At 40.6% G+C, this 25,606-nt stretch overlaps 1 protein-coding gene across 2 annotated transcripts; it reads right to left on the bottom strand.

Annotated features, from left to right (window-relative positions):
* Positions 1 to 250: 250 nt before the first annotated feature.
* Positions 251 to 25,606, bottom strand: nasp (nuclear autoantigenic sperm protein (histone-binding)). Of its 2 annotated transcripts, none has more exons than XM_072273682.1 (13): positions 25,353 to 25,606; positions 15,053 to 15,160; positions 14,227 to 14,307; positions 13,654 to 13,784; positions 4,388 to 4,446; positions 4,235 to 4,311; positions 4,047 to 4,120; positions 3,732 to 3,920; positions 2,847 to 3,037; positions 2,221 to 2,280; positions 2,056 to 2,136; positions 1,192 to 1,326; positions 251 to 426 (listed from the first exon to the last, which is right to left on the bottom strand). In XM_072273682.1, exons 1-13 carry the CDS (start codon positions 25,406 to 25,408, stop codon positions 370 to 372), a joined length of 1,299 nt encoding a protein of 432 aa, XP_072129783.1. In that variant the 5' UTR covers positions 25,409 to 25,606; the 3' UTR covers positions 251 to 369. The 2 variants fall into 2 exon arrangements, with proteins under 2 accessions (XP_072129783.1, XP_072129784.1); XM_072273683.1 differs by having other exon boundaries at positions 1,192 to 1,314.

Raw genomic sequence — 25,606 nt, 5'->3', positions numbered from 1 at the left:
CTCTACCATTTCAGAGATACACATTAACTGGCCAAGATCTTTTTTGCCAGATAAAACATCCATTGCGTCATTGGCCATAAATATTCCAAACAAACTGGAATAAATCTTATTACTGACTTCCTGGTGACAATAGCAAGCTAAATGATATTTTGTGTTCAAGTTATTACAAGTGTTGTAGGCTGGGGCCAGAAACACTTAAAGCTCAAAGTTTAGGCACCCAAAGCTGTTTGTTAACTGAGACCCAAATTTGCAAATGACATCTTTATTGAAGATTTCCACAATGTTACAAAAAGTTCAAAAAGCCAATCAAAAATACATTATATACAAAAACAGTCCTGTATGTGGAGGAGTATGCCAACCATCTAAATATTAACTCGTACTTTGAGCTTCTGGATCAGATTTCTTTGGTGAAGCAATTTCTTCTGACTGAAAAGAAGAAAAAGTAATTAGTTGCACACAACAGACCACACAAGCCTTTACAGTCAGTCTTACCAGTTTACAAGTTATTGCAAATACAACAGTCATTGCCAGTTGCAAATTCAGTTTTCCACCTGAATTTTCAAATATATACTTTGTATATGTCATGCTTTTGACTCTTGATCAATGAATGTCAAGATTTTCCCTTTCTTCAATGTATAAGTCATGACTCCGGGGGGGGGGGGGGGGGGGGGGAGAAATATACACACCATCAAGTGGGAAAGATCTTTTCATTAGATATACAAATCAGATTTAGTTTACCAAAATGCACAGGTAGCATGTTACTAAGTCAATTACCTCCACACCGACATGTTAATTTAATAAGCCCATCCTTCTTGGTAAAATGTAGACAACATTGTACATACAGTATGTTGTACCGAATAGCAATAGCTTAAGAAAAAGTTAATTTTGAGTCAGAATACCCCAAATACAATTACACCACAGTAATACTATAAAGTCAGGTGTCATCTTTGAGATAAAGATGAGATTAAAGCTTCAGCCAACTACAAAATTTTGTTTTGAAGTATTATTGTTTTGGCATACACCCGTTTCAAAACTGTTTTGATTTTCAGATATTGGATCATTATCACAATGTAGTTAGACAACTTTCAATACTGCAATGATTTATGGGTAAATATAAAAATTAAACCAAAGTAATAGGATATGAGAGCAAGAGAAGACAGGTATAAAAATCCAATGGATACAAAAACTCACTTCCATTTTCGCAGGAACTCCATTCTTGTCATGGGCATCACCACAGCCACCATTCACTGAAGACTCCTCCTGCTTCGCTTTTTTAGGATCCTTAGTGTCCCTCTCAGAGTCTTCTGGCTTCCTCTGTAATGAGGACTTGAGAATTGTAAATATTTTTACTTAAACATTCTATACACATCCATACTACCACGTGATTAAAGAACAGTCCAAATTACAAATTGCTATTTTTTTTTCCCTTGCATTTTCAATACAGGAACTTTATAGATGCCATGAAAAAAATTTTATTCTACAATTTCACAAGTTAGTCACACTGTCCTTCAGTTAGTTTTTAACAAATTATTGATTTGGGCAATTTGGTTTTCTGTATTTTTGATAGGAGGGAAGATGTCAAATTCAGGGCTTCACATACAAAGGCAAGTTGTCACAACTATTCAATTACTTAGGTGTGAGCAATAACTCTATTTTACTTTATTAACCAGATTTCCATGAGACTAGACATGGAAAAATTAAAGTACCTCCTTTAACTGAACTGAGGCAATAGGGGGCTGGATGGGACGAACTCTTGACTTATTTCAGGAGCAATGAATCTTCACAGCCAACCTGAAGTACAGATGGGTGTCTTTAAGTGCCTAAAAATGGCATAGTTTTAAAAAAAATGAAATTTACTACATCCTCCTCCTCTAGTCTCTCCATATCCATTGGCAAGCTAAAACCCCCTTTTCTAAAACTAGTGTATATTTAAAGGTTGTTTAGCCAGTTTGCCGACAATCCAATTCTTGTGCAACAAACTTGTCTAAAACATACAACCATGGCACAGAAAAGTTACAACAATTCCAAACAGAACAGTTCAAATAATAAACGCACCTTCTTCCTTACTAGGTGAGAGATGTTGGATACAGAATTTGAACTTGATGTAGGTGCTTCACCCGTTTTTCCAGCCTGAATCTACAAAATTCAGACAAGTAATATTAACAATCTACCCAAAGAATTACAGAACATTTGTAGTGAAGATATAGTACAAATACTCACAGCTGATGTTGGAGCACTGTTTGCGATGCCTTCTGTCACCGGAAATGCTGTTGTTCTTGACTAATAAAAGAAATTCATAGTATAAACTAGGGTAAAGCTAATACAGAAAATAAACTTTGTGAAATTAAATGACAAAAAATTGCACTTTAGGAAATAAAGAACAGTAGGATTATTAGGTAAAGTGATAAATTGCAAATTGTATTGCTATTTAATTACAACTCCAAACAGGATAACATGGCATTTGTAATGGATTCTCTTACAGAACGCAAGAACCACATAGAGTTTTGGTCTGTACACAGGACAGAATTGTCTGCAAAGAAAATTAGCTTAATGTTGCAACCTTTAAATTGATTAAGAAATGAACATGTTCTCAACTGAAGAGAATCCAAAGCCAAGTTGCTAATATAAATCGTACCAGTTAAATCCAATAATGAACAGTGAACACAAGACTCAAGTGAGACAAATCAAATGATTTCAAACGTAGGCATGGAAAATTGGATTAAAAAAAAATATATACACACACACTATAACTGAATGATAAGCCACTAAAGAGCTTCACATCATTCTATTCAGACACTAGTCGTGTAGAGCCTGCCAGTTAATGAATTGCATACACAAACACTGACCAAGGTTTCCTGAAGTGCCTTAGTTGCTTTCCCATCTTTGGATTCTTCTGCATCTTCAATTTTTGCCTTTATTTCTGGTAACAGCTCTTTAAGTTCTTCAACTTCCTGCTTATCTTCAGAAACTGTCTCATTATCTTTTGCTGGCGATTTGCCTTTCTCTTCTGCTTTTTCAATTCTTTCTGTTAACATAGCTGCAAATAAAGCACAAATCTTGAAGGCCAATACAATTCTTCCCCAACATCACCAAAATCAAGTGGTTGGTAGCCACAAGTTACTCACTCAAACCACAAGTTCCCCAACCAAGGGCAAAAACGACATGAACAGAATTTTCTTGCCTACTGCTATGCCTTTGGTACATCCTCCCTACCAAAAATCTCTGGCTTCAAGTGGGCATTCGACCCTTTAGGAAAAGTGTCAAAGATTTCTCAATGCAACCAGAAATTTTAAGCTTAGATGGCACACCCTATATCCTGAGAATAGGACCCTTTTCCAATCGTTAACCAGTGTGAACTGCTCTATTTTCTGTTTAAATCACCTCATTTCCTGATGAGTATTGGCCCATGACATCAACAGCATATTCTTCTCCCGACTTTGAGTTGCTCCAGTATTTTGTGTGGATTTCCAATATTGACATAAGCTCTTGTTTATGACCTCCAATTTCACTTTTTTTAAATTAACCTTGCTGGTTAATCTCCCAACAGAACAATTCCATCATTCCAACCCTAGAAACAGCTTAATGAACTTTGCATTTGGAATTTATCTGGTAAACTAAAACTGGACACCTCATTAGGCTAGTAACACAATCCCTACTGGAACCATGAAAACCAGCTTCTTTTGACAACAGGGCATAAAATTTAAGTTTGAATGAAAGTTTATTTTCCTTACCTAACCTTTTCTCTATAACACTGAAAGACTCTTTGAAGTGCTTCAGAGAGAAATCATGTTGATTATTAAAACTGTATGCTAGCCCCAGTTGGTAATGGGTCTCCGCCAGCAGCCGGTTGTGTGGATCAAGGTGTTTTTCCTGAATGGTCAGGCATTCATTAAAATCCTCAATAGCTTGTACATAGTTCTCTAGAACAGAAAAAAAATTTCAATCAGTAGTTATTATTCTACCCAATGCAATACATGATAAACCTCATGTTCAGCTTGCTCAATGCCAAAATTTTTCCAACACAGACCACAGGTTTTTCAACCTACCAGATTCTATTCCCACTTCACCCAACTTCAGGTAAGCCTGTGCCGCACAGAGTTGTATTTCTTTGGTTTCCTGTCTGAAAATTTGACCAAAATTGAGTGATGTAGATTACAAGTAAACTGATTTGTGCAACAAGTACTCAATTCTTATTCAGAAATAAAATTTAAAAGTCCAAATACTGAAAATTTACCTTTTGAAGATGATTTTTGCCAATTCAAGCATTTCCCAAGCTAACTGCAAATTGTCCACCTCTTCACTTTCACCATCCTGTAACAAATAGTTGATTTTTTAAATTCCAGATTAAAATCTCAGATAGATTTTGTAGATAAAGCATTAAACCCACCTTTTCTGTAGTTTCTTCATTCTCATCGTCACCTTCACTAGCATCTGCTGCATGAGCACCTGGAAATTTTGTAAATTAGGAAGTAGAGCTTAAAATTTGTGATAATAGAAGTTGGCTGTATTATTGGTTGGTCACTTAATTTAGAGAAGTCCTTCAATTAAATTTAATACCTAGACTTTTCTACCCAGGAACTTTGTCCAAAGGATGAAGTGCCAGAATAATACTGAACAAGTACCACAGCCAGTATCTAGAAATGTTTTGACCAATTCTTAATCCCATTTTACAAAAGCTCCCAATGCTGCAGAACAAAACAATATTTAACTATGTAACCCACTAAACTTGTCCCTGGAAATTACAATCTTATGACTTAAGTGTTGGTCTTGGGCCTTTAATTCATTTGAATCACAAGTTAATGCAAAGTTAAAGCCACTTCGAATTATTAGACTTTTCCACTAAAGGCACAATATACCACACAAATGTTTAAAACAAAAAGAACCATACACCAGTGATTTGTGACAAAGTTTGCAACTCCCGTGATGTCAGTTTTATCCCAGCAAATAGTAAGCATTTAAAAATACCACTTTCCTCCATGCTCTTCATAGTTAGTATTAAGTAGGAAGTTTTACAAAAGAATGCAAAAGAGTTTAAGAGATTTGTGCCATTTTACCCAATTTGTTAATCAGAACACTTGTCCTTTAGTTTATACCTTCACCCTCATCCATTGGTTCCTCACATCCTGTAGTTCCATCCTCTAGCTTGCTATCAGTCTTCTCCGTGACTTTGTTTCCTTCACTGTCGGCACCTTTGATGTTCTCTTGTGCTGGTTTCTCATTCAATTTGTCTTGAACCTTTTGGGTGTCTTTTTCCAAAGGAAGACAGATTTTTCTTTCGAGGTCAATTTTACCACTTTCCACTGATGCATCAGTAATTGCCTTCTCATCCCCATCTTCTGGCACAATAATCTCTTCAGCCAAAATGTTTTTGTCCTCTGGAAATTTCTCCACATCTTCCTGATGAGAACCCACTTCAGCCATTGGTTCACTTTTACCATCCTTATCGAGGTCATCCAAGGATTCAGTTTCCATCCTTATTTCACTTTGAGTTGTCTGGAGCTCCTTTGCAAGAGTGTTCACTTTATCAGCTTTCTCTGGAGGATTTATTCCTTCTTCATGGTCTACATCCTCATCACTAGAAATGTTTTCAACTTGTACATTGGCTTCAGCTAGTGCTGCATAGACCTGTTCCCTCAATTCTTCCCTCTCTTTTTCTACATGCATTAAGGGAAAAATGCACAAAATTGGAATTCCCAAGACTGGTATGAGCAAATTAAAAAATAGTCACAATTGAAAAGGTGATCAAAGTGGGAAAAAAAAACACAGGATGAGACCATTAAGATATAGGAGCAGAATTACACCATTTGGCTAATGAAGTCTGCTCTGAAATTTCACCATGGCTGGTCATTCCACCCCTAGCCCTCTCCCCACAACCATTCATTCCCTGACTAATCAAGAATCTACCAATCTCTGCCTTATATATAAAAAAATGATTTGGCCTCCACAGCAACCTGTGGCAATAAATTCACCACTCTTGGCTGAAGAAATTATCATCTCCATTCCAAATGGACACCTCTCTATTCTGTGGCTGTGCCCTCTGCTCAGAGACTCCCCACCGAGGAAACATCCTCTACACATCCACTCTATCGAGGCCTTTCAATATGTTTCGATGAGATTCCCCCCCCCCTTCTAAATTAATGCTCCTCATATGACAAGCTTATGACCTTCTTTTGAATCCTCTCCATTATCAGAACACTTGGGAGTATGGTGAGCACCCAAAACTGCTCACAATACTTCAAATTCACCAGTGCCTTCTAAAGCCTTTAGTATTACATCTTTGCTTTTACAGTTCAAGAAAAAGTTTGGGAACCCTTTGCAATTACCCGGTTTCCTGCATTAATTATTCACTGTGGTCTGATCTTTATACAAGTCACAATAGACAAATACAATTTGCCCAAACTAACAACACACAACCAATTGTACTTTTCATGTCTTTATTGAATACAGTTTAGTCATTCAGTCCAGGCTGAAGAAAGTAAGTGAACTCCTGTATTTAATAAGTGGTAGAACCTCCTGTAGCAGCAATAACTTTCAAATATTTCCTGTAGTTGCAGATTAGACTTAAATAGTGAGGAGAAATTTTAGACCATTCCTCCATACAAAACTATTTCAGTTCATCAATATTTCTGGGATACAGGTGTCCCCCACTTTATAAACGTTCGCTTTACGAAACCTCACTGTTACGAAAGACCTACATTAGTTCCCTGTTTTCACTAACAGAAGGTGTTTTCACTGTTACGAAAAAAGGCAGCGCACAATAAAAGGCAGCACGCGCCCATAACAGCTGCTCTCCCCGGATTTGGAACGGCAGTCTAGCCGGCATTGCTTAAACACATGCCCGTGAGCAGCCGTTTGCAAGATGAGTTCTAAGGTATCGGAAAAGCCTAAAAGAAGCTCGTAAGGGTGTTACACTTAGCGTAAAACTAGACATAATTAAGTCTTTCGATCGTGGTCAATGAAGTAAGGACAAAGTGAGTTTGGCTTGGGGAAGTTGATGAAGATGATGTTGAAGATGTTTTAGCATCCCATGACCAAGCACTGATAGATGAAGAGCTGATGCAATTGGAAGAGGAAAGGATAACAATTGAAACTGAATGAGTAATGATAAGGGTACGTCGGTTTAGGGCATATTTGTAGGATGGTTTGAGTCCGTACAAAGAACTGTATGATCTAAAAATGCACAAGGCTAAGCAGTCAAGCAAGCCTTCCACATCGGCCACAGCAGACAACAAACCTCGACCTTCGACATCCATGGCGGGCAATCATAGAAGATGAGCTGCCTGCCCTAATGGAAATAGACGACACCCCAGTGTCCCACCACCCCAAACCCCAGGCCGTGGACAGATACCGATTCACGGAGAATGCAGCAGTAGCCAGGACGCACACAGCACATCTTTAAGAAAAAAGCCAAAATAAACATGCTGATTATTTAGGTGCCACCCAGCACGTAACTGTCGGCCCAGATCAGAGGCAATGCAATTGGCAATCACCTCTGATCTGGGCCGACATTTACGTGCCGGGTGGCACATAATTAATTAGCATGTTTATTTTGGCTTTTTTCTTAAAAGTGCTGTGTGCCTCCCGGCTACCGCTGTACTCCTGCATGCTTCACTGATCAGTATCGACTCGCTACCCGGAGGGTGGGGACCACTGCACAACCCCAACCGCCAACTCAGTCTCACCATCATTAGTGTGCTCAGCACTGTCCTCCCGATTCCCGCAAGTGATACTACACTGTACATACATTATTTCTACTTTATATAGGCTGCGTATTTATCATATCATTCCTGCTTTTACCATGTTACTGTTATTTCAGGTTGTGTGTGTTATTTGGTAGGTTATTTTTTGGGTCTGCGAACGCTCACAAAATTTTCCCATATAAATAAATGGTAATTGCTTCTTCGCTTTACGACATTTCAGCTTATGAACTGTTTCATAGGAACACTCTACCTCCGGATGGCGGGGGAAACCTGTACTATACCTCGCATGAACAGCTCTCTTCAGGTCATGCCACAGTATTTCAATTGGGTTAAGGTCTGAATTCTGACACAAATTTTCTTTTTAAACCATTTTGTTGTTTATTCACTTCTGTTCTCTAATCATTATCTTGTTGCATCATCCAACTTCTATTAAGCTTCAGGTGACAGACTGCTACCTTGACATTCACCAGTAAAATGTCTAATACAATTTTAAATTCATTGTTCCTTCAACAACTGGAAGCTGTCCAGACCCCGAGGCAGCAATGCAGCCCCAAATCATGATGCTCCTTCCACCATGTTTCAGTTAGAATGAGATTTTGGTGTTGGTGTACAGTGCCCTTTTCCTCCGAACAGTACGCATTTGTTTTCTCCAAACAGTACGCAAGCTCAACATCTGTCTCATCTGTCCACAGAACATTGTTCCAGAAGCATTGTGGAACATCCAGGTGGTATTTTGAAAATTTGTGCAGCAGTGTTTTCTTTGGAGAGCAGTGGCTTCCTCCGTGGTGTTCTTCATGAGCACCATTCTTGTTCAGTGTTTTTCTTAGAGTGGACACAGAGAGACTTTAGCAAATTTTAGAGATTTCTGTTAGTCTTTTGCTGTTACCTTTGGGTTCTTTTTGAACTCCTTTAGCATTGTTCATTGTGCTCTTGGTGCAATCTTTGCAGGACACCCATTCCTAGGGAGAGTAGCAACAGTACTGAATTTCCTCCATTTGTAGACAATTTCTCTTACTGTGGACTGATGAACACTCAGGTCTTTAGAAATGCTTTTACAGCCTTTTCCAACTTCATGTAACACTACAATTCTTCTAAGGTCCTCTGAAAGTCTGATCGAGGCACAGTGCACATAAACAGATCTATCTTGAGAAGAACAGGCTCTGTCATTAACCCAACTTTGTCTTTTCTATACAGCAGGCTACCTCTACAACCCTCACCTCTAATATCATCCCTTGATTGGAACATCAGACTCCAAATAGGTTTGTAAAAGGTTTCAGCCTGAAACATTGACTATACTCTTTTCCAGAGATGCTGCCTGGCCTGTTCCTCCAATATTGTGTGTTGCTTGGATTTCCAGGATCTACTGATTTTCTCTTGATTGTGTGTTATTAGCTTAGGCAGATTATTAGTCTATTATTGTGGCTTAAATGAAGATCAGACCACAGCTTTGAGTAATTAATGCAAAAAATTTGCAAAGGGTTCACAAACTTTTTGCAACTGTATGCTCCAGTCCTCACAAAATAAATGCTAACATTGCACTTGCCTTTATTACCAGCGACTAAGCCTTCAAATTAACCTTTAGGGAATCCTGCACGAGGAAGCTCACGTCCCTTTGCACCTCAGAATTTTGAATTGTCTCTACATTTATAAAATAGACTATACATATTTATTCTACCAAAATGCATGAACACTTCCCCACACTATTCCATCTGCCACTGCTGTGCTCATTCTCCTAATCTATCCAAGCCTCCTTTGATTCCTCAACACAACCTATCCCTCCAGCTATATTTCATCATATACAAACTTGGCCACAAAACCATCAATTCCATCATCCAAGTCATTGACACACAACGTAAAAAGAATCAGTCCCAACAGACCTCTGTAAAACACTACTAGTCACCAGCAGCCAACCAGAAAAGGCTCCCTTTATTCCCTCTCTTTGCCTCCCACAAATCAGCTAGTGCTCTATCCATGCTAAAAGCTTTCTTGTAATTCCATGGGCTCTTAAGTTGTGCAGCAGCCTCATGTGTGGCATCTTGTCAAATGTCTCCTGAATATCCAAGTAAACAACAACAACCAATTCTCCTTTGTCTATCCTGCTTGTTATTTTTTCAAAGAATTCTTTCAGTTTTGTCAGGCAAGATTTTCCCTTCAGGAAACAATGATGACTACAACCTACTTTATCATGTGCTTCCAAGTACCCCTAAACCACATTCTTAACAATCAACTCCAACGTTTTCTAACCACTGAGGTCAGACTAACTGGCCTATAATTTCCCTTCTGCCTCTCTCCCTTCCTGGAGAGTGGAGTGACAATTGCAATTTTCCAGTCCTCCAGAACCATCTAGAATCTAGTGATTCCTGCAAGATCATAACGAATACCTTCATAATCTCTTTAGCCAGCTCTTTCAGAACCCTGGGGTATATTTCATCTGGTCCGGCTGACTTACATATCTGCAGACCTTTCAGTTTTCCAAGCACCTTCTCCCTAGTAATGGCAACTTCACTCATTTCTGCCCACGACAATCTTAAACTTCTGGCATATATACTGCTCATCTTCCACAGTGGAGACTGATGTAAAATACGGATTCAGTTTGTCATTTCCTTGCGGCCCCCCACCCCACCCCCTTACTTCCTTTCCAGCATAATTTTCCATTGGTCTTGTATCTATTTGTTGCCTCTTGTTCTTTATATCTGAAGAAACTTTTGGTATCCTCTAATATTATTGGCCAGCTTACCTTTGTATTCTATCTCCCCCCCCAACCTCCCCCCATATAAAAGTTACCTTCTGTTGGTTTTTAAAAGCTTCCCAATCCTCTAACTTTCCACTAATATTTGCTCTATTATATGCCTTCCTTGGCCTTTATGTTGGCTTTGATTTCTCTTATCAGCCAGTTGCATCGTCCTATTTTTAGAATACTTCTTTGGGATGCATTTATCCTGTGCCTTCCAAATAGCTCCCAGAAATTCCAACCATTACTGCTCTGCTGTCACCCCTGCCAGCAATCACTTCTAATCAACTTTGGCCAGCTTCTCTCATGTCTTTGTAATTCCCTTTAGTCCACTGTAATAGTGATACATCAGACTTCAGCTTCTGTCTCTCAAATTGCAGGGCGAATTCTATAATATTATGATCACTGTTCCTTAAGGGTTCCTCAGGGAAAGGTACAGAAGAAATGTGGCAAAAGTTCAGGGGATATTTGTGTGGAGTGCTCATAGGTATGTTCCAATGAGACAGGGAAGTTATAGTAGGGTAGAGGAACCGTGGTGTACAAAGGCTGTAGTAAATCTAGTCAAGAAGAAAAGCTTACAAAAGGTTCAGAGAGCTAGGTAATGTTAGAGATCTAGAAGATTACAAGGCTAACAGGAAGGAGCTTAAGAAGGAAATTAGTAGAATCAGAAGGGGTCATGAGAAGGCCTTGGTGGGCAGGATTAAGGAAAGCCCCAAGGCATTCTAAAAGTATGTGAAGAGCAAGAGGATAAGACATGAAAGAGTAGGACCTATCAAGTGTGACAGTGGTAAAGTGTGTACAGAACCAGAAGAAATAGCAGAGGTACTTAATGAATACTTTACTTCAGTATTCCCTATGGAAAAGGATCTTGGTGATTATAGTGATGACTTGCAGTGATGACTGGCTGTCTACAAGAAGGGTCAGAGCCGTCTATTTCCTGAGGAGACTGAGGTCCTTTAACATCTGTCGGATGATGCTGAGGATGTTCTACGAGTCTGTGGTGGCCAGTGCTATCATGTTTGCTGTTGTGTGCTGGGGCAGCAGGCTGAGAGCAGCAGACACCAACAGAATCAACAAACTCATTCGTAAGGCCAGTGATGTTGTGGGGATGGAACTGGTCTCTCTGACGGTGGTGTCTGAAAAGAGGATGCTGTCCAAATTGCATGCCATCTTGGTCAATGTCTCCCATCCACTACATAATGTACTGGTTGGGCACAGGAGTACATTCAGCCAGAGACTCATTCCACCGAGATGCAACACAGAGCATCATAGGAAGTCATTCCTGCCTGTGGCCATCAAACTTTACAACTCCTCCCTTGGAGGGTCAAACACCCTGAGCCAATAGACTGGTCCTGGACTTATTTCCTGGCATAATTTACATATTACTATTTAACTATTTATGGTTTTATTACTACTTATTATTTATGGTTTTATGACTATTATTTATGGTGCAACTGTAACAAAAACCTATTTCCCCTGGGATCAATAAAGTATGACTATGATTATGAACTGAAAAGCTTGAGCATGTAGATGTGAAGAAAGAGGATGTGCTGGAGCTTTTGGAAAGCATCAAGTTGGGTAAGTCGCCAGGACCAGATGAGATGTACCCCAGGCTACTCTGGGAGGCAAGGACTGCTGAGCCTCTGGCGATGATCTTTGCATCATCAATGGGGACGGGAGAGGCTCCGGAAGATTGGAGGGTTGTGGATGTTGTTCCCTTATTCAAGAAAGGGAGTAGAGATAGCCCTGGAAATTATAAACCAGTGAGTCTTACTTCAGTGGTTGGTACGTTGATGGAGAAGATCCTGAGAGGCAGGATTTATGAACATTGAGAGGTATAATATGATGAGGAACAGTCAGCATGGCTTTGTCAAGAGCAGTTCGTGCCTTACAAGCCTGATTAATTTTTTTTAATTAGGGATGTGACTAAACATATTGAAGGTAGAGCAGTAGATGCAGTGTACATGGATTTCAGCAAGGCATTTGATAAGGTACCCCATGCAAGGCTTATTGAGAAAGTAAGGAGGCATGGGATCCAAAGGGACATTGCTTTGTGGATCCAGAACTGGCTTGTCCACAGAAGGCAAAGAGTGGTTGTAGACAGGTCATATTCTGCATAGAGGTCAGTGACCAGTAGTGTGCCTCAGGGATCTGTTCTTGGACCCTTACTCATTGTGATTTTTATAAATGACCTGGATGAGGAAATGGAGGGATGGGTTAGTAAGTTTGCTGATGCCAATAGGCTGGTCCTAGACTTATTTCCTGGCATAATTTACATATTACTATTTAATTAAATATGGTGCAACTGTAACAAAAACCAATTTCCCCCAGGATCAATGAAGTATGACTATGTATTGTGCTGTAAGTTTTCTCTGCAACTTTTTAAATCAATTCCAGTTCACTGAAACACACCCAATCCAGAATAGGTGATTCCATAGTGTGCTCAACTATGAGCACTAAAAAGTCACCTCGTAGGTATTCTAGAAATTACCACTTTTGGGATTTAGCATCTACCTGATTTTCCCAAACTACCTGCATATTGAAATTCCACCCCCCCCCCCATGACTATTGTAACATTGCTCTTTTGACGTGCATTTTCTATCTCCCTTTGTAATTTCTAGCCACATCTTTACTATTGTTTGCGAGGTCTATACAACTCCCATCAGGGAGTTTTAAAACCTTTCTGTTCCTTAGCTCTATCCACAATGATTCTACACCTTCCAATTCCACGTCACCTGCAAGGATTTGATTTCTTTTTTTAAAAAACCAACAAAGCCACACCACCCCTCCATGTGCCTGATCTTTCAATACATGTGTATCCTTGCTTGTTAAGTTCCCAGCTATAATCTTTAGAGTCACAAATGAGGCAGATTGATAATAAATTGAGATTAGTCAGCAGTAGGTTTTTGTAGAAACTGAGAGGCAAAGTCTATGTAGGTCAACCTACATTTGATTCACTAATACAACCCCACGAAATAAATTTTGGCCAAGCAAGCAACCTTTACATTAACCGTTCAATATTTAAAGTCGATTTAATTATAAAATTGTGCCTGTCACAAATTTTTTTTTTTTTAATAAATCGTTCCACAGAAAAGGAAAGCAAACACTTCTTCTCCAAACTGTGCTCCATGTAGGTCTAGAAACAATGTGCAGCATAAACTAAGCTTAAGTACCAAACTGAAGCAACTTCTAAACGCTCAAAAAAAAATTCTAGGTACTAACCATCTACATTCTCTGCATTTTCTATTTTGGGGCCCTCGGCTGTTGCTGTTTCTTGATCATCTTCATCCTCATCATCATCTTCATCATCAGGAACTCCTTGAAGGGCATTGCCAAGCACACCCCTCTCCATTCTGCAAGAGATTAACTGTATTCTGTAGTTCAGATTCTGTAAGATTTTTCTTTCAAATCCCTTTATCCCAAACTGTCTACATCAAGTTGTAACAATACCAGAAAAAGCTACTGTAACAATCAGACCTACGATTGAGGAACCCAAACAAATGTGACCCATATTCCAAATGGAAACAGAAGCAATTTAATCCAGATTCAAACCCAAAGCCTCTAAACTTTCTGCTTATTATCTACTTCATGGCTGATTTTTTTTTAAATGAACATAATGTTTAAAACTGTTGGGACTATGTTATACAAATTGATGTGGGGAAGAAATGAGTGAAAATCCTTAACAGGCAAAAAATCCACCATGGCTTAAAAAAATGTATTTTGATTGCTTTTAACCAATGACATGTTTTGTTCCATTTTCTTCCCAAATGTTAGTGATCAGATTGGTCAACTAACCTTGCCAACTCTAGAAGAGCTTTTCCATAACAGAAGTAGGCTTCTCCACATTCATCAGCTATTTCTCCATGTGCAGTACTCCTAGTTGTTTGTAAAAAGGGGAAAAGATCACTTTCATGCACAAATCAGAACAGCAAACAAACCCAATAAATACACATTAGTAAGATATGTCACAAAAGACAACTTGTGCATATATGACCTATTAAGGCACCCATCTTGAAACCAAAAACCTGAAATGCCATTCTTCATTGGAACTTGCCAGGTTAAGCAAGCTTCAGTTAAGTGGAGCAAATTAAGTATTGCAGTCTTAACACTTAAGTACCAGTAATCTCAAAAAAATCTGCTAGTCTGGCAGTAAAGTCCTAAACATACCCAAATAGCAGTTTTACTCTATTCACGGTCACAAGTTTCAGACAGGCTGTCTACACCTCCTCCTGATTCAGTAAAGTAGCCCTGAATCAAAAACACCAGACATTCTTCCACCCCCCCCCCCACCCCCATCAAGTAGAAGATACAAAACCCTTAAAGTAAAACTAGGCTTAAGGACAGCTTCTACCCTGCTGTCTAACTAGGGAACTCTTGAAAAATTTCCTAGAGTGACAAGATGAACTCTTCACCCAGTCTCTCTCACTATGGCCTTGCACCTTATTGTCCGTCTGCACTTTCTCTGTAGCTTCAACACTGTTACTACTTTAACTTGGACAACCTCAATGTACTGTTATAATGAACTGATTTTATGGTTGGCATGTAGTTTTTCCCAGTGTGCCTCCCTACTTGTGACAATAATAAACCAATTTACGTCCATGAACTACCACAATATACTTACAACAGCCTGCATGCATCCTGAAAGGCATTGACAGCTGCTGCAAAGTCTTCCATTACCATGTGCCTTTTGCCAGCCCCAAGTAACTTCATAGCTTCCACTCCATCAGTTCTATAAAATAAAAGGTGTTGTTAATTGAGCAAATCTGTTTTTGACAAGGATTTACCACTTCCACATGCTTAAAACAAGAATATCTACTTGAAAATTGAGAGAAATATCTATTTTGGCTTTTTAAAAACCCATAATCACAATCTAAAAATAAATGAAACCACAATTACCTTCCATTAAAAAAAGCAAATCCTAAGGTTCTTAATAGAATTTTTCAGGAGCAATCCATTGTTGATTATCACTGCCTAAATAGTGACCCATTAGAGCAGGGGTTCCCAACTTTTATGCCATGGAGCCTTACTATTAACTGAGGGGTCCATGGACCCCAGATTGGGAACCCCTGCATTAGAGCAGCCCACTGTGATAGAAAGAGGAAAAAACTAGACAAGCTTTCATACATTTAAATCCCAATATGCACAATAACCCATGAGTGGTTGACAAGTGTGACACTTGCTAAGGAGGTAACTGTTTAAACTTAAAGCACCTGAACAAAATAGATTTGCATTTGGATCCAACAAGATTTGAGTATTTTCCTGTTCTGAAAAGGCTAAAATGTTGGATAAACCAATTCTGAATCAATGGCTTTCTACTTCAATTCAGAACATTGCTGTATCTTTGTGCCAACATACACAATGCAACCTGATGAACAGAGTGATTACATCTTGTGCATTAGTTTGACAATTTCACAGAATGGGACATTTATGGACCAGGATAACCATTTTGCAAATCTCTTCTGTGATGGCTCACCTTCCCATGCTCATTCGAGCAGATAGTTACAGCATCAAAAATAAACTTCAATAGCATTTCAAAAGATAAGGAATTTTAAAATGTAATGAGCATTTCTGGATCCAGAGAATCCCGAGGCTAATTTCTCACTTCTCTAATCCATCTCCAAATTACTTAAACTATGAAGTAAACTGCCACTGAGAATGGGAAAGCTACTGTATAATTTTAAATCCCATTCGATCACCCACTTAACTTCATACTCAAGAAAATTACAGCTCAACCAGTCTTTCCTTCAATAAATAGACAACTTTTGACAACATCCTCAAGCTCCTCTGACCCATGTCTCTTATCAGAATCTTTCTGCAACATACTCTTTTGAAGGCAGTGATGGTTTCAACAAACCACTCATTCTGAATTTCAGACCACATAACAAAAAAGAATTGAATTAACACCAGTTGATCCTTTGAGCCTGCTCTGCCATACAACATGAACATAAATAACCTACCTCAATACCATACTTCATGGAAGATAAGGGACTGGAGTGTAGAGGAGTTTCACCAGAATGTTGTGTGGATGGCTTTTGGGAGTCTGGGCTCATTTTCCTTTGAGAAGGCCAAGAGGTGATCTGATTGAAGTTTGCAAGAACTTTACAAGATTACCTATATACTAATAAAACTCTCATGCTGTCTGTGACCTCCAATTAGTGCAAACGGTGCATTACAGTAGCACTTGATTTGGCTAAATCAAATTAAAATGCGCTAACTTACAGAATGCAGGCAAAGTTCAGGGTTATTTATATATTTGTATAAAATTGCTCATTCGCCAAACTCAACAGGCTCCCTCTTAACCCGCAAGCTGATCCACCATCATGGAAATCGAGACGCGACAGCCCGACGCATGCACATGGCCAGCCTCAGCAGCGACACCTACCGGAGCAAAAGGGCAGGGCAGGGCAGCTCTATTTTGAAGGGTCACATTCTGCTAATCACCATCAGCATGTGCAGGATTGGGGCAGATCTAACTGCCACCCATCAATAACAGATAATTAAATCTTATTGTAATGACGTATTTCAAGACACGCATAAAACCCTTTGCTGCAGTCAAAGGACAATGGTGACTATATCACGTCTATTTAGGAGAGCGCCAACCACATCAAGAATAATTGAGAATAACTGTCTCAACTTCACCACACCTTGTTCCCATTCCAACCTCACTCCTTCCGAACGCTCTGCTCTCCACTCCCTCTGTACTAATCCTAACCTATTTAACCCACCAATAAGTGGGGTGCTGTTGTAGTCTGGCGTACTGACTTCTACCTTGCCAAGGCACAGCGATAACTCGCTGATACCTCCTCTTATTTACCCCTCGATCATGACCCCACTAAGGAGCACCAGGTCATTGTCTCACACACCATCACCAATTTTATACGCTCAGAGGATCTCCCACCACTGCTACCAACCTTATAGTTCCCACATCTTGCACTTCCCATTTCTACCTCCTACCCAAGATCCACAAACCTGCCTGTCCAGGTAGACCCATTGTCTCAGCTTGCTCCTGCCCCACCAAACTCATTTCTGCATACCTCGACACTGTTTTATCCCCCCTTGTTCAATCCCGTTCTACCTATGTTCGTGACACTTCTCACGCTCTGAATTTTTTTTTTTGATGATTTTAAGTTCCCTGGCCCCCACAGTTTTGTTTTATTTTTATTTTCACTATGGACATCCAGTCCCTATATACTTCCATCCCCCACCAGGAAGGTCCCAAAGCTCTCCGCTTCTTTTTGGATTCCAGACCTTACCAGTTCCCCTCTACCACCACTCTGCTCCGTCTAGCAGAATTAGTCCTTACTCTTAATAATTTCTCCTTTGGCTCCTCCCACTTCCTCCAAACTAAAGGTGTAGTCATGGGCACCCATATGGGTCCCAGCTATGCCTGCCTTTTTGTTGGCTTTGTAGAACAATCCATGTTCCAAGTCTATACGGTTATCTGTCCCCCATTTTTCCTTCGTTACATCGACGACTGCATTGGCGCTGCTTCCTGCATGCATGCTGAGCTCATTGACTTCATTAACTTTGCCTCCAGCTTTCACCCTGCCCTCAAATTTACCTGGTCCATTTCTGACACGTCCCTCCCCTTTTTTGATCTTTCTGTCTCTATCTCTTGAGACAGCTTATCTACTGATGTCTACTATAAGCCTACAGACTCTCACAGCTACCTGGACTATTCCTCTTCTCATCTTGTCTCTTGCAAAAATGCCATCCCCCTCTCGCAATTCCTCCGTCTCCGCCGCATCTGCTCTCAGGATGAGGCTTTTCATTCCAGGACGAAGGAGATATCCTCCTTTTTTGAAAGAAAGGGGCTTCCCTTCCTCCACCATGAACTCTGCTCTCAAACGCATCTCTCCAATTTCACGCACATCCGCTCTCACCCCATCCTCCACTAGCAATAGGGTTCCCCTTGTCCTCACCTACCACCCCACCAGCCTCCGGGTCCAACATATAATGCTCTGTAACTTCCGCCACCTCCAACAGGATCCCACCACTAAGCACATCTCCCCCCACCCCCACTTTCCACAGAGATTGCTCCCTACACGACTTCCTTGTCCAATCATCCCCCGCATCCCTTCCCACCGATCTCCCTCCCGGCACTTATCCTTGTAAGCTGAACAAGTGCTACACATGCCCTTACACTTCCTCCCTCACCACCATTCAGGGCCCCAGACAGTCCTTCCAGGTGAGACGACACTTCACCTGTGAGTCGGCTGGGGTGATTTTCTGTGTCCGGTGCTCCCGACGTCCCCTTCTATATATTGGCAAGACCCGACACAGGCTGGAAGACCGTTACGCTGAACACCTAACGCTCTGTCCGCCAGAGAAAGCAGGATCATCCCGTGCCCACACATTTTAATTCCACGTCCCATTCCCATTCTGATATGTCTATCCTTGGCCTCCTCTACTGTCAAGATGAAGCCACATTCAGGTCAGAAGAACAACACCTTATTTTCCGTCTAGGTAGCCTCCAACCTGATGGCATGAATATTGACTTCTCTAACTTTCGTTAATGCCCCACCTCCCCTTCGTACCCCATCCGTGATTTATTTATTTTCTCTCTCTCTCTTCCCCCCCCCTCTTTCTCCCGCTGTCCCTCTCACTACACTCCTTGCCCATCCTCTGGGCTTCCCCCTTCCTTTCTCCCTAGGCCTCCCATCCCATGATCCTCTCATATCCCTTTTGCCAATCAACTTTCCAGCTCTTAGCTCCATCCCTCTCCCTCACGTATTCTCTTATCATTTCAGATCACCCCTCCCCCTCTCAAATCTCTTACTATCTCTTCTTTCAGTTAGTCCCGACAAAGGGTCTCGGCCTGAAACGTCAACTGTATCTCTTCCTATAGATGTTGCCTGGCCTGCTGCATTCACCAGCAATTTTTATGTGTGTTGCTTGAAATTCCAGCATCTGCAGATTTCCTTGTGTTTGCGTTTCAAGAATAATCAGCATCCTTTGGTGTTATTGCTTCGTATCTTCTATTCAGCATTAGGGTAAAAAAAAATGGTCAGCCTAATTATGCTGCGTGGAAAGGGAAGGGGGACATTATGGTCAAGAGATGACGCCAAACGTCGTCAGGAAGTGGCAAGAAGGAGAGAACAAGAATCGGATGAAGCCAGGGCCGCACGACTCCAGGATCAAAGAGTCAGGACAAAAAAAGATGAGAGAAGAAGAGACAGAGGAGGAGAGGCATGCACATCTCCAGAATCAGAGACAAACAACAAACAGTAGGAGAGATGGAGACGGGGGATGAAAGGGCTGTGCGTCTCCAGACTGACGAGAGGCACAAGCGTGGCAGATAAACCAGAAATGATGCCATCAAGTGTCCGTTAAATTAGGAGCAGCTATATTTGCTTTGCCACGTGTTGTTCTTCTTTAATAAACTGAAGTTTTCTACTTCAGTTTCCAAAGCAAAGCGATACCAATAGCATTCAGGAAAATTTAATGTTCATTCTGGTCACATCAGACTGCACTACCCTTCTCTCAAAGGGTGCCCCAACGGGTCACCCCGTTGTCTCCTTAAGGTATATAGATAGGGTATAGAGCCATTTTCCATGGGTATTAAAAACAAGCTGATACAAGTTTAAAGCAAGAGACAATAGATTCACACTGAAGAGTATATGATTCATTATAGCATTTTTTTCCTCCAGTCCAAACACTCACTTTAACAGACAACTCAGTAATACAAAATGCTGGTGGAACTCAGCAGGTCAGATAGCATTTACAGAAAGGGGTCAGTGTTTCAGCTGAGACCCTTCACCAGGACATGCCCACTCTTTATTCCTTTACACTGATGCTGCCTGACCTGCTAAGTTCCTCCAGCATTTTGTGTGTTACTCTGGATTTTTAGCATCTGCTTTTATAACAGACATCTCAGGCTCCATGCTGTTATGCCAGGAACTCGCATGAACCAGTGCGCTGAGATGCAGGCAATAATACAGATCCACAGTACCCACTCCATTATCTCCTTGGAATCTGTCACTTCCCCCAACAACAGTTTCCCCAACAAATGCTACACACATGAATAATAAGAGACAAGATGTAAAGAAAATTTCAAATGTCACAGGTTGAAGTATAGTTATGAAACAGCACTAGCTAGGCTAGGATTTTTTCCTTTGGGAAGGAGGAATTCAGAGAAAATGATTATATAAAATTATAAAAGACAGAAGAACTAAACCTTAGCAGACGAGAGCGCTAAACCTGGAAGGGTCTTCAGACAGCAGTTGAAGGGATTACAAAGACAGTTAACATTGGCCAATCTTGCTTTCACTAGTGAAGCTCTATCTCAAAAAAAAATTCAAGGGCCAAGCAGGATCTATTTTCCAAGCATGGAGATTGACAACACTGTCAAAAAGGAAACAGTTTAAATTAGCTAGATGAACAGTTGAATTCCTGCAACCAACAAGCCTACAATGGATTTAATATATATATATATATATATATATTTTAAAAATTAGGACGTAAGCGCTTCCTGCCCATTCCTGGTTTCTAAGCTGCTGGTGCACTTCCACCTTGAACTACTGCAGTTCCTTAGGTGAAGCAACTCCAAAAACTATGCTGAGGCAAGTTGCAGGATTTAGACTTAGTAGTGACAAAAGAACAGGAAGACACATATTCAAGACAGGAGTTTGTGCTGCTAGAACAGTTCCACTACACGCTGCCCTTTGTCCTCCTGGGTTACAAAGAGCTTAGAGATGCTTTCGTAGCAGTCAGGCAAATGACCGATGCACTTTGAGATGGTATACACTGCAGCCAAAGCACAATGGCATAGAGTGAATTTTTAGAAAGGTCAATAGAGGCTATGATGCAAACATATTGAAGCATTGTGGAGCTACATGCACCTAGACAGATGGAGACTATGCTGCCATGTGCACCAACATGCATGTTTATTTGGGGTTTTGAGTTTAAGGGCCACAAAGTAATGTTACAGCTCTATAAAACTCTAATTAGACCACAATTAGAATGTTGTGTTCAGAATTGGTGCCTCATTACAGAAGGAGGTAGAAAATTTAGACAGGGCACAGAGAGAGATTACCAGGGTGCTATTTGGAGTAGAGGGCATGTCTTATGAAGACAAGTTGAGTAAGCTAGGGCTTTTCTCTTTGGAGCAAAGGAAGATGAAGAGGTTACTTAAAGGTGCAGGTGACACGAGGCATAGTTCAAGTGGGTAGCCAGTATTTATTCCTCAGAGCAGAAATGGCTTAATACAAGGGGAGATAATTTTAAGGTGATCAGAGGAAAGTACATTGGGGGAGGAGAGAGAAATGTCAGAGGCAAATTCTTTTTCTTTGCACAGTAGCAGGTGCATGAAACACCCAATCAGGATGTTAAAACAATGGAGATCTATGTAGGAGGGAACGGCTAGATGGATATCAGAGCAAGCTAAAAGGTTGGCATAACACCTTGGGCCAAAAGGCCTGCACTGTGCTGTAATATTCTATGTTCTACATACAATTTGTTCCTTACAGATGCAGAAGCTTTTCTATCAAGTCATCCATGTCAAGTTACCGTCAGTGATGTTCATAGAACACTTATTTAATGTTTTGCAAAACAAATACAAAATTAATACAGGTCCTGTATTAATTAATACTGTCCCCCAGAGTGTTTCCCATGGCTGAGGCGTCTACAATCAGGGCCAATCTCAAAGCAAGGGGTTCAGCTATTAATGACTGTTCTTCATCTCAAGACAATGAATTATTGCAACTCTATCCAAGAAGACCCTAGAAGAAAATTCAATGCAGATAAAATTTTTTTCCCTTTAAGTATCAAGAACCTGAAGAGATTTGGAGACTGATGAGAAAAGTATTGCTGGGGTAAAACAAAAAACAGCCATATTCTTTTTGAGTGAAGTGCTGGCATAAAGGCTACCGTACTGCTTCTACTTCTCCAAGTTACTTTGGTTGATCAATATTCAAGGTCTTGCTTCAAGGAGACACTGAATGCTTGTTTCTGAAAACGTAAAAATTGGGTATTGAATCTCTATAAAATCACGAATTCAGACATTATGGAATTTCAGTCATTGAGCAAGATGAGACTTATCCAATGACATCCCAAAGAGTTTCCACAACCTACACAAAAATGAGAACCAACCGAGATTGATCTTGGAGTAGGTTAAAAATTCAGCACAACATCAAGGGCCAAAGGTCCTGCACTGAGCTATAATGTTCCAAAATGGTTAAACCCAGACTGCAGGAATAAATGACTTTCACCATCTTTTGCAATATACAGGACTGCATTTTCACTAAAACTTCTTTACTACCATACATCACAAGGCACCTTGCTGTCAAAGTGTCAACTGCACTTTGTTCTTTTGTCCATCTTTGGACCAAGCCTATCAAGTCTGAAACTGAATGCTGCTTAAAAAAAAAACAACCTCAAAGGATAATGAGCTAGATTGTTTTTGGACTGGTTTAAGAGGCATTTGACCTTCTTTTCACGCTAAAATCTTCTACTATAACTTTTAATGGCCATCTAGAACCATGGAAATTCTATCCAGACCACAGAAATATGAAGGTAACATCTAATCAATAAATACACTACTCCAGACAACTGTCTGGCTAAACCAAATGAAGGCGCTGAACATTGACCTGCCTAAACTACAGTCTACAAAGCCCATTTGGTTGCCCCCATTATGCAGTAATTTATTCCATTTTATTGGTGGTGGAGCAGAATGCACACATCAGCATACCCGGTTCTAAAATTCATCTAGTCCTTAAGGCAAAGTAATACCCAGAAAGAATAAACATTTTGTATATAGTTGCAAGGAAAAGTTTGTGAACCCTTTGCAATTACCTGGTTTTCTGCATTAATTACTCAAAATGTGGTCTGATCTTCATCAGAATTAGACTAATAGACAAACAATATGCCTAAACTACTAACACAAGAATAATTGTACTTTTCACATCTTTATTGAACACATTGTTTATTCATTCAGTCCAGGCTGGAAGTAGTATTAAAGCTTATATTTAATAACTGGCAGAACCTCCTTTGAAGTTCAAAGTAAAACTTATTATCAGAGTACATGCATGTCACCACATACAACCCTGAGATTTTTTTTTAACGTTAGCAGCAATAACCTCGGCAAGGAGGAAATTTAGACCATTCCTCTTGTTTCAATTCATCAATATTTCTGGGATACCTTGTATAAACCGCCCTCTTCAGGCCATGCCACAGCATCTCAATTGGGTTTAGGTCCAAACTGACTTGGCCATTCCAAAACACAATTTTTTTTTCTTTTTAAATTATTCTGTTGCTGATTTACTCTTGTGTTTTGAACCTTTGTCTTGTTGTATCACTCAATTTCTATTAAGCTTCAGGTGACAGACAACTACCCTGACATTTTCCTGTCGATACTATTTTGAATTCGTTATTTCCTCAACAATTGCAAGCAGTCCAGGCCCCGAGGCAGCAATGCAGCCCCAAATCATGATGTTCCTTCCACCATGCTTCAGAGTAGGGATGAGGTTTTGGTGTTGGTGAGCAGGGCCCTTGTTCCTCCAAACATAGAAGTGTACATTTCTGCCAAAAAGTGCACCTCCTATTTCACTTGTCCAGAGAACATTGTTCCAGAAGCATTATCCAGGTGGTCTTCTGCAAACTTGAGATGTGCAGCAATGTGGTTCTTTTTTAAAAAAAAAGAGGGCAGTAGTTTCTTCCATGGTGTCATTCTATGAACACCATTCTTGTTCAGTATTTTTCTTATAGTGGACACATGAACAGAGACTTCAGCAAATTCTACAGATTTCTGCAGGTCTTTTGTTGTTACCCCTGGGTTCTTTTTGAACTCCTTCATTGTGCTCTTGATGTGATCTTTGCAGGATGCCCACTCCTACGGAGAACAGCAACAGTACTGAATTTCTAATGTTTGCGCATCATTAGCTTAAGCAGATTGTCTATTATTGTGACTCAGATGGAAAGAAAAACTACATTTTATGAGTAATTAATGTAGAAAATCAGGTAGTTGCGAACCGTTCACAAACTTTCTTGCAACTGTAAAAGAAAAATAGTAACCTTGTGAAACCTCAACCACTAACTATTGCTACAGTAACATTAGAGTATGCAGACGTTGGAATCGACAGCAAAACAAACAGCTGGAGTAAATGATTGTCAGACGGGGGAGGGAAGAAAGTAGCGATGCTTTGAGTTAAGGCCTCACATCAGAATCAAAACGTGGAGACTTCAGTCCAGTCACCAATTCAACTTCGATATTATGATATTGGGGAATTGTAATTCTAAGTGCAATCACTATGCAACCTCGCTATAGAATTTTTTTTTAAAAAGCGACTGCAAAGCCACATACCAGTTCCTGTAGAGGAATAACGAAGGCAATGTTCAAAATGCAATTGAATTCCACGATGGTAGTGCATCGCCTTCTAACAGGTCAGAAACTACAATATCCATATTGGATCACTCACAGATGCAACCAATCAAACTTAGAGCGGATTCAACCGCCAGTTTCACGAGGGGGGAAAAAAACTTTCAAGCGCAAATGATAACAATTCGTTTGCTCGTGATTTGAATGTTCGGAATAATCATTGCCGATCGCCCGAAACAATATCACGCCGACTTCCACGGACCCATTTTTTAAGTTTACAAGATTACACCGCGGCTAGCGAGACGATAATCGGGACGCGTTTTCCGGACAAAACAAAAAAGTGTCAGTCATCCGGAATGAAACTGGGAGGACAGGGATAATAAACGGGGACTTGCACAGTGCGGCAGCCCAGCAGAAGCGGTGCATTTACCGGACTGCTGTCCGAACTGTGACCGTGACTCCGAGCTGGTTGCAAGCGGAATACGGTGGGCGCCTGGAAAGATAAAGAGAGCGCGCGTCCTGCCGACGCAGCCCGGGGCGGCGAGGTAGGACAGAACCGGGCCGGGCCAGGGCTGCGTACTCCCCCTTCACTCACTCACTCACTCACCCTTCGGCACTGCCCGCGATGCTGGACGTGGAGGCGCTCGGTTCCTGATCCGCCATTTCAAACGCTCCTTCAGGATCCTATACGCTTGCCGCCTATAAATTAAAACGAATCCGCAGGAGCCGAACGAGAAGAATATAAACCGAGCCAACAAATTACTCCGGATATTTCACTGGATTTCTAACCCCTTCGGTTCAAAATATGGCAGCGGAAAAAAAGGGCTCTTGTTCCCGCTTTTTATTTACCCCACCTTACAT

The sequence above is a fragment of the Mobula birostris genome, chromosome 12, assembly GCF_030028105.1.
Source record: "Mobula birostris isolate sMobBir1 chromosome 12, sMobBir1.hap1, whole genome shotgun sequence".
NCBI lineage: Eukaryota > Metazoa > Chordata > Chondrichthyes > Myliobatiformes > Myliobatidae > Mobula > Mobula birostris.
Note: the sequence above shows the minus strand (reverse complement) of the source record. Positions and strands in the feature narration are given on the sequence as shown.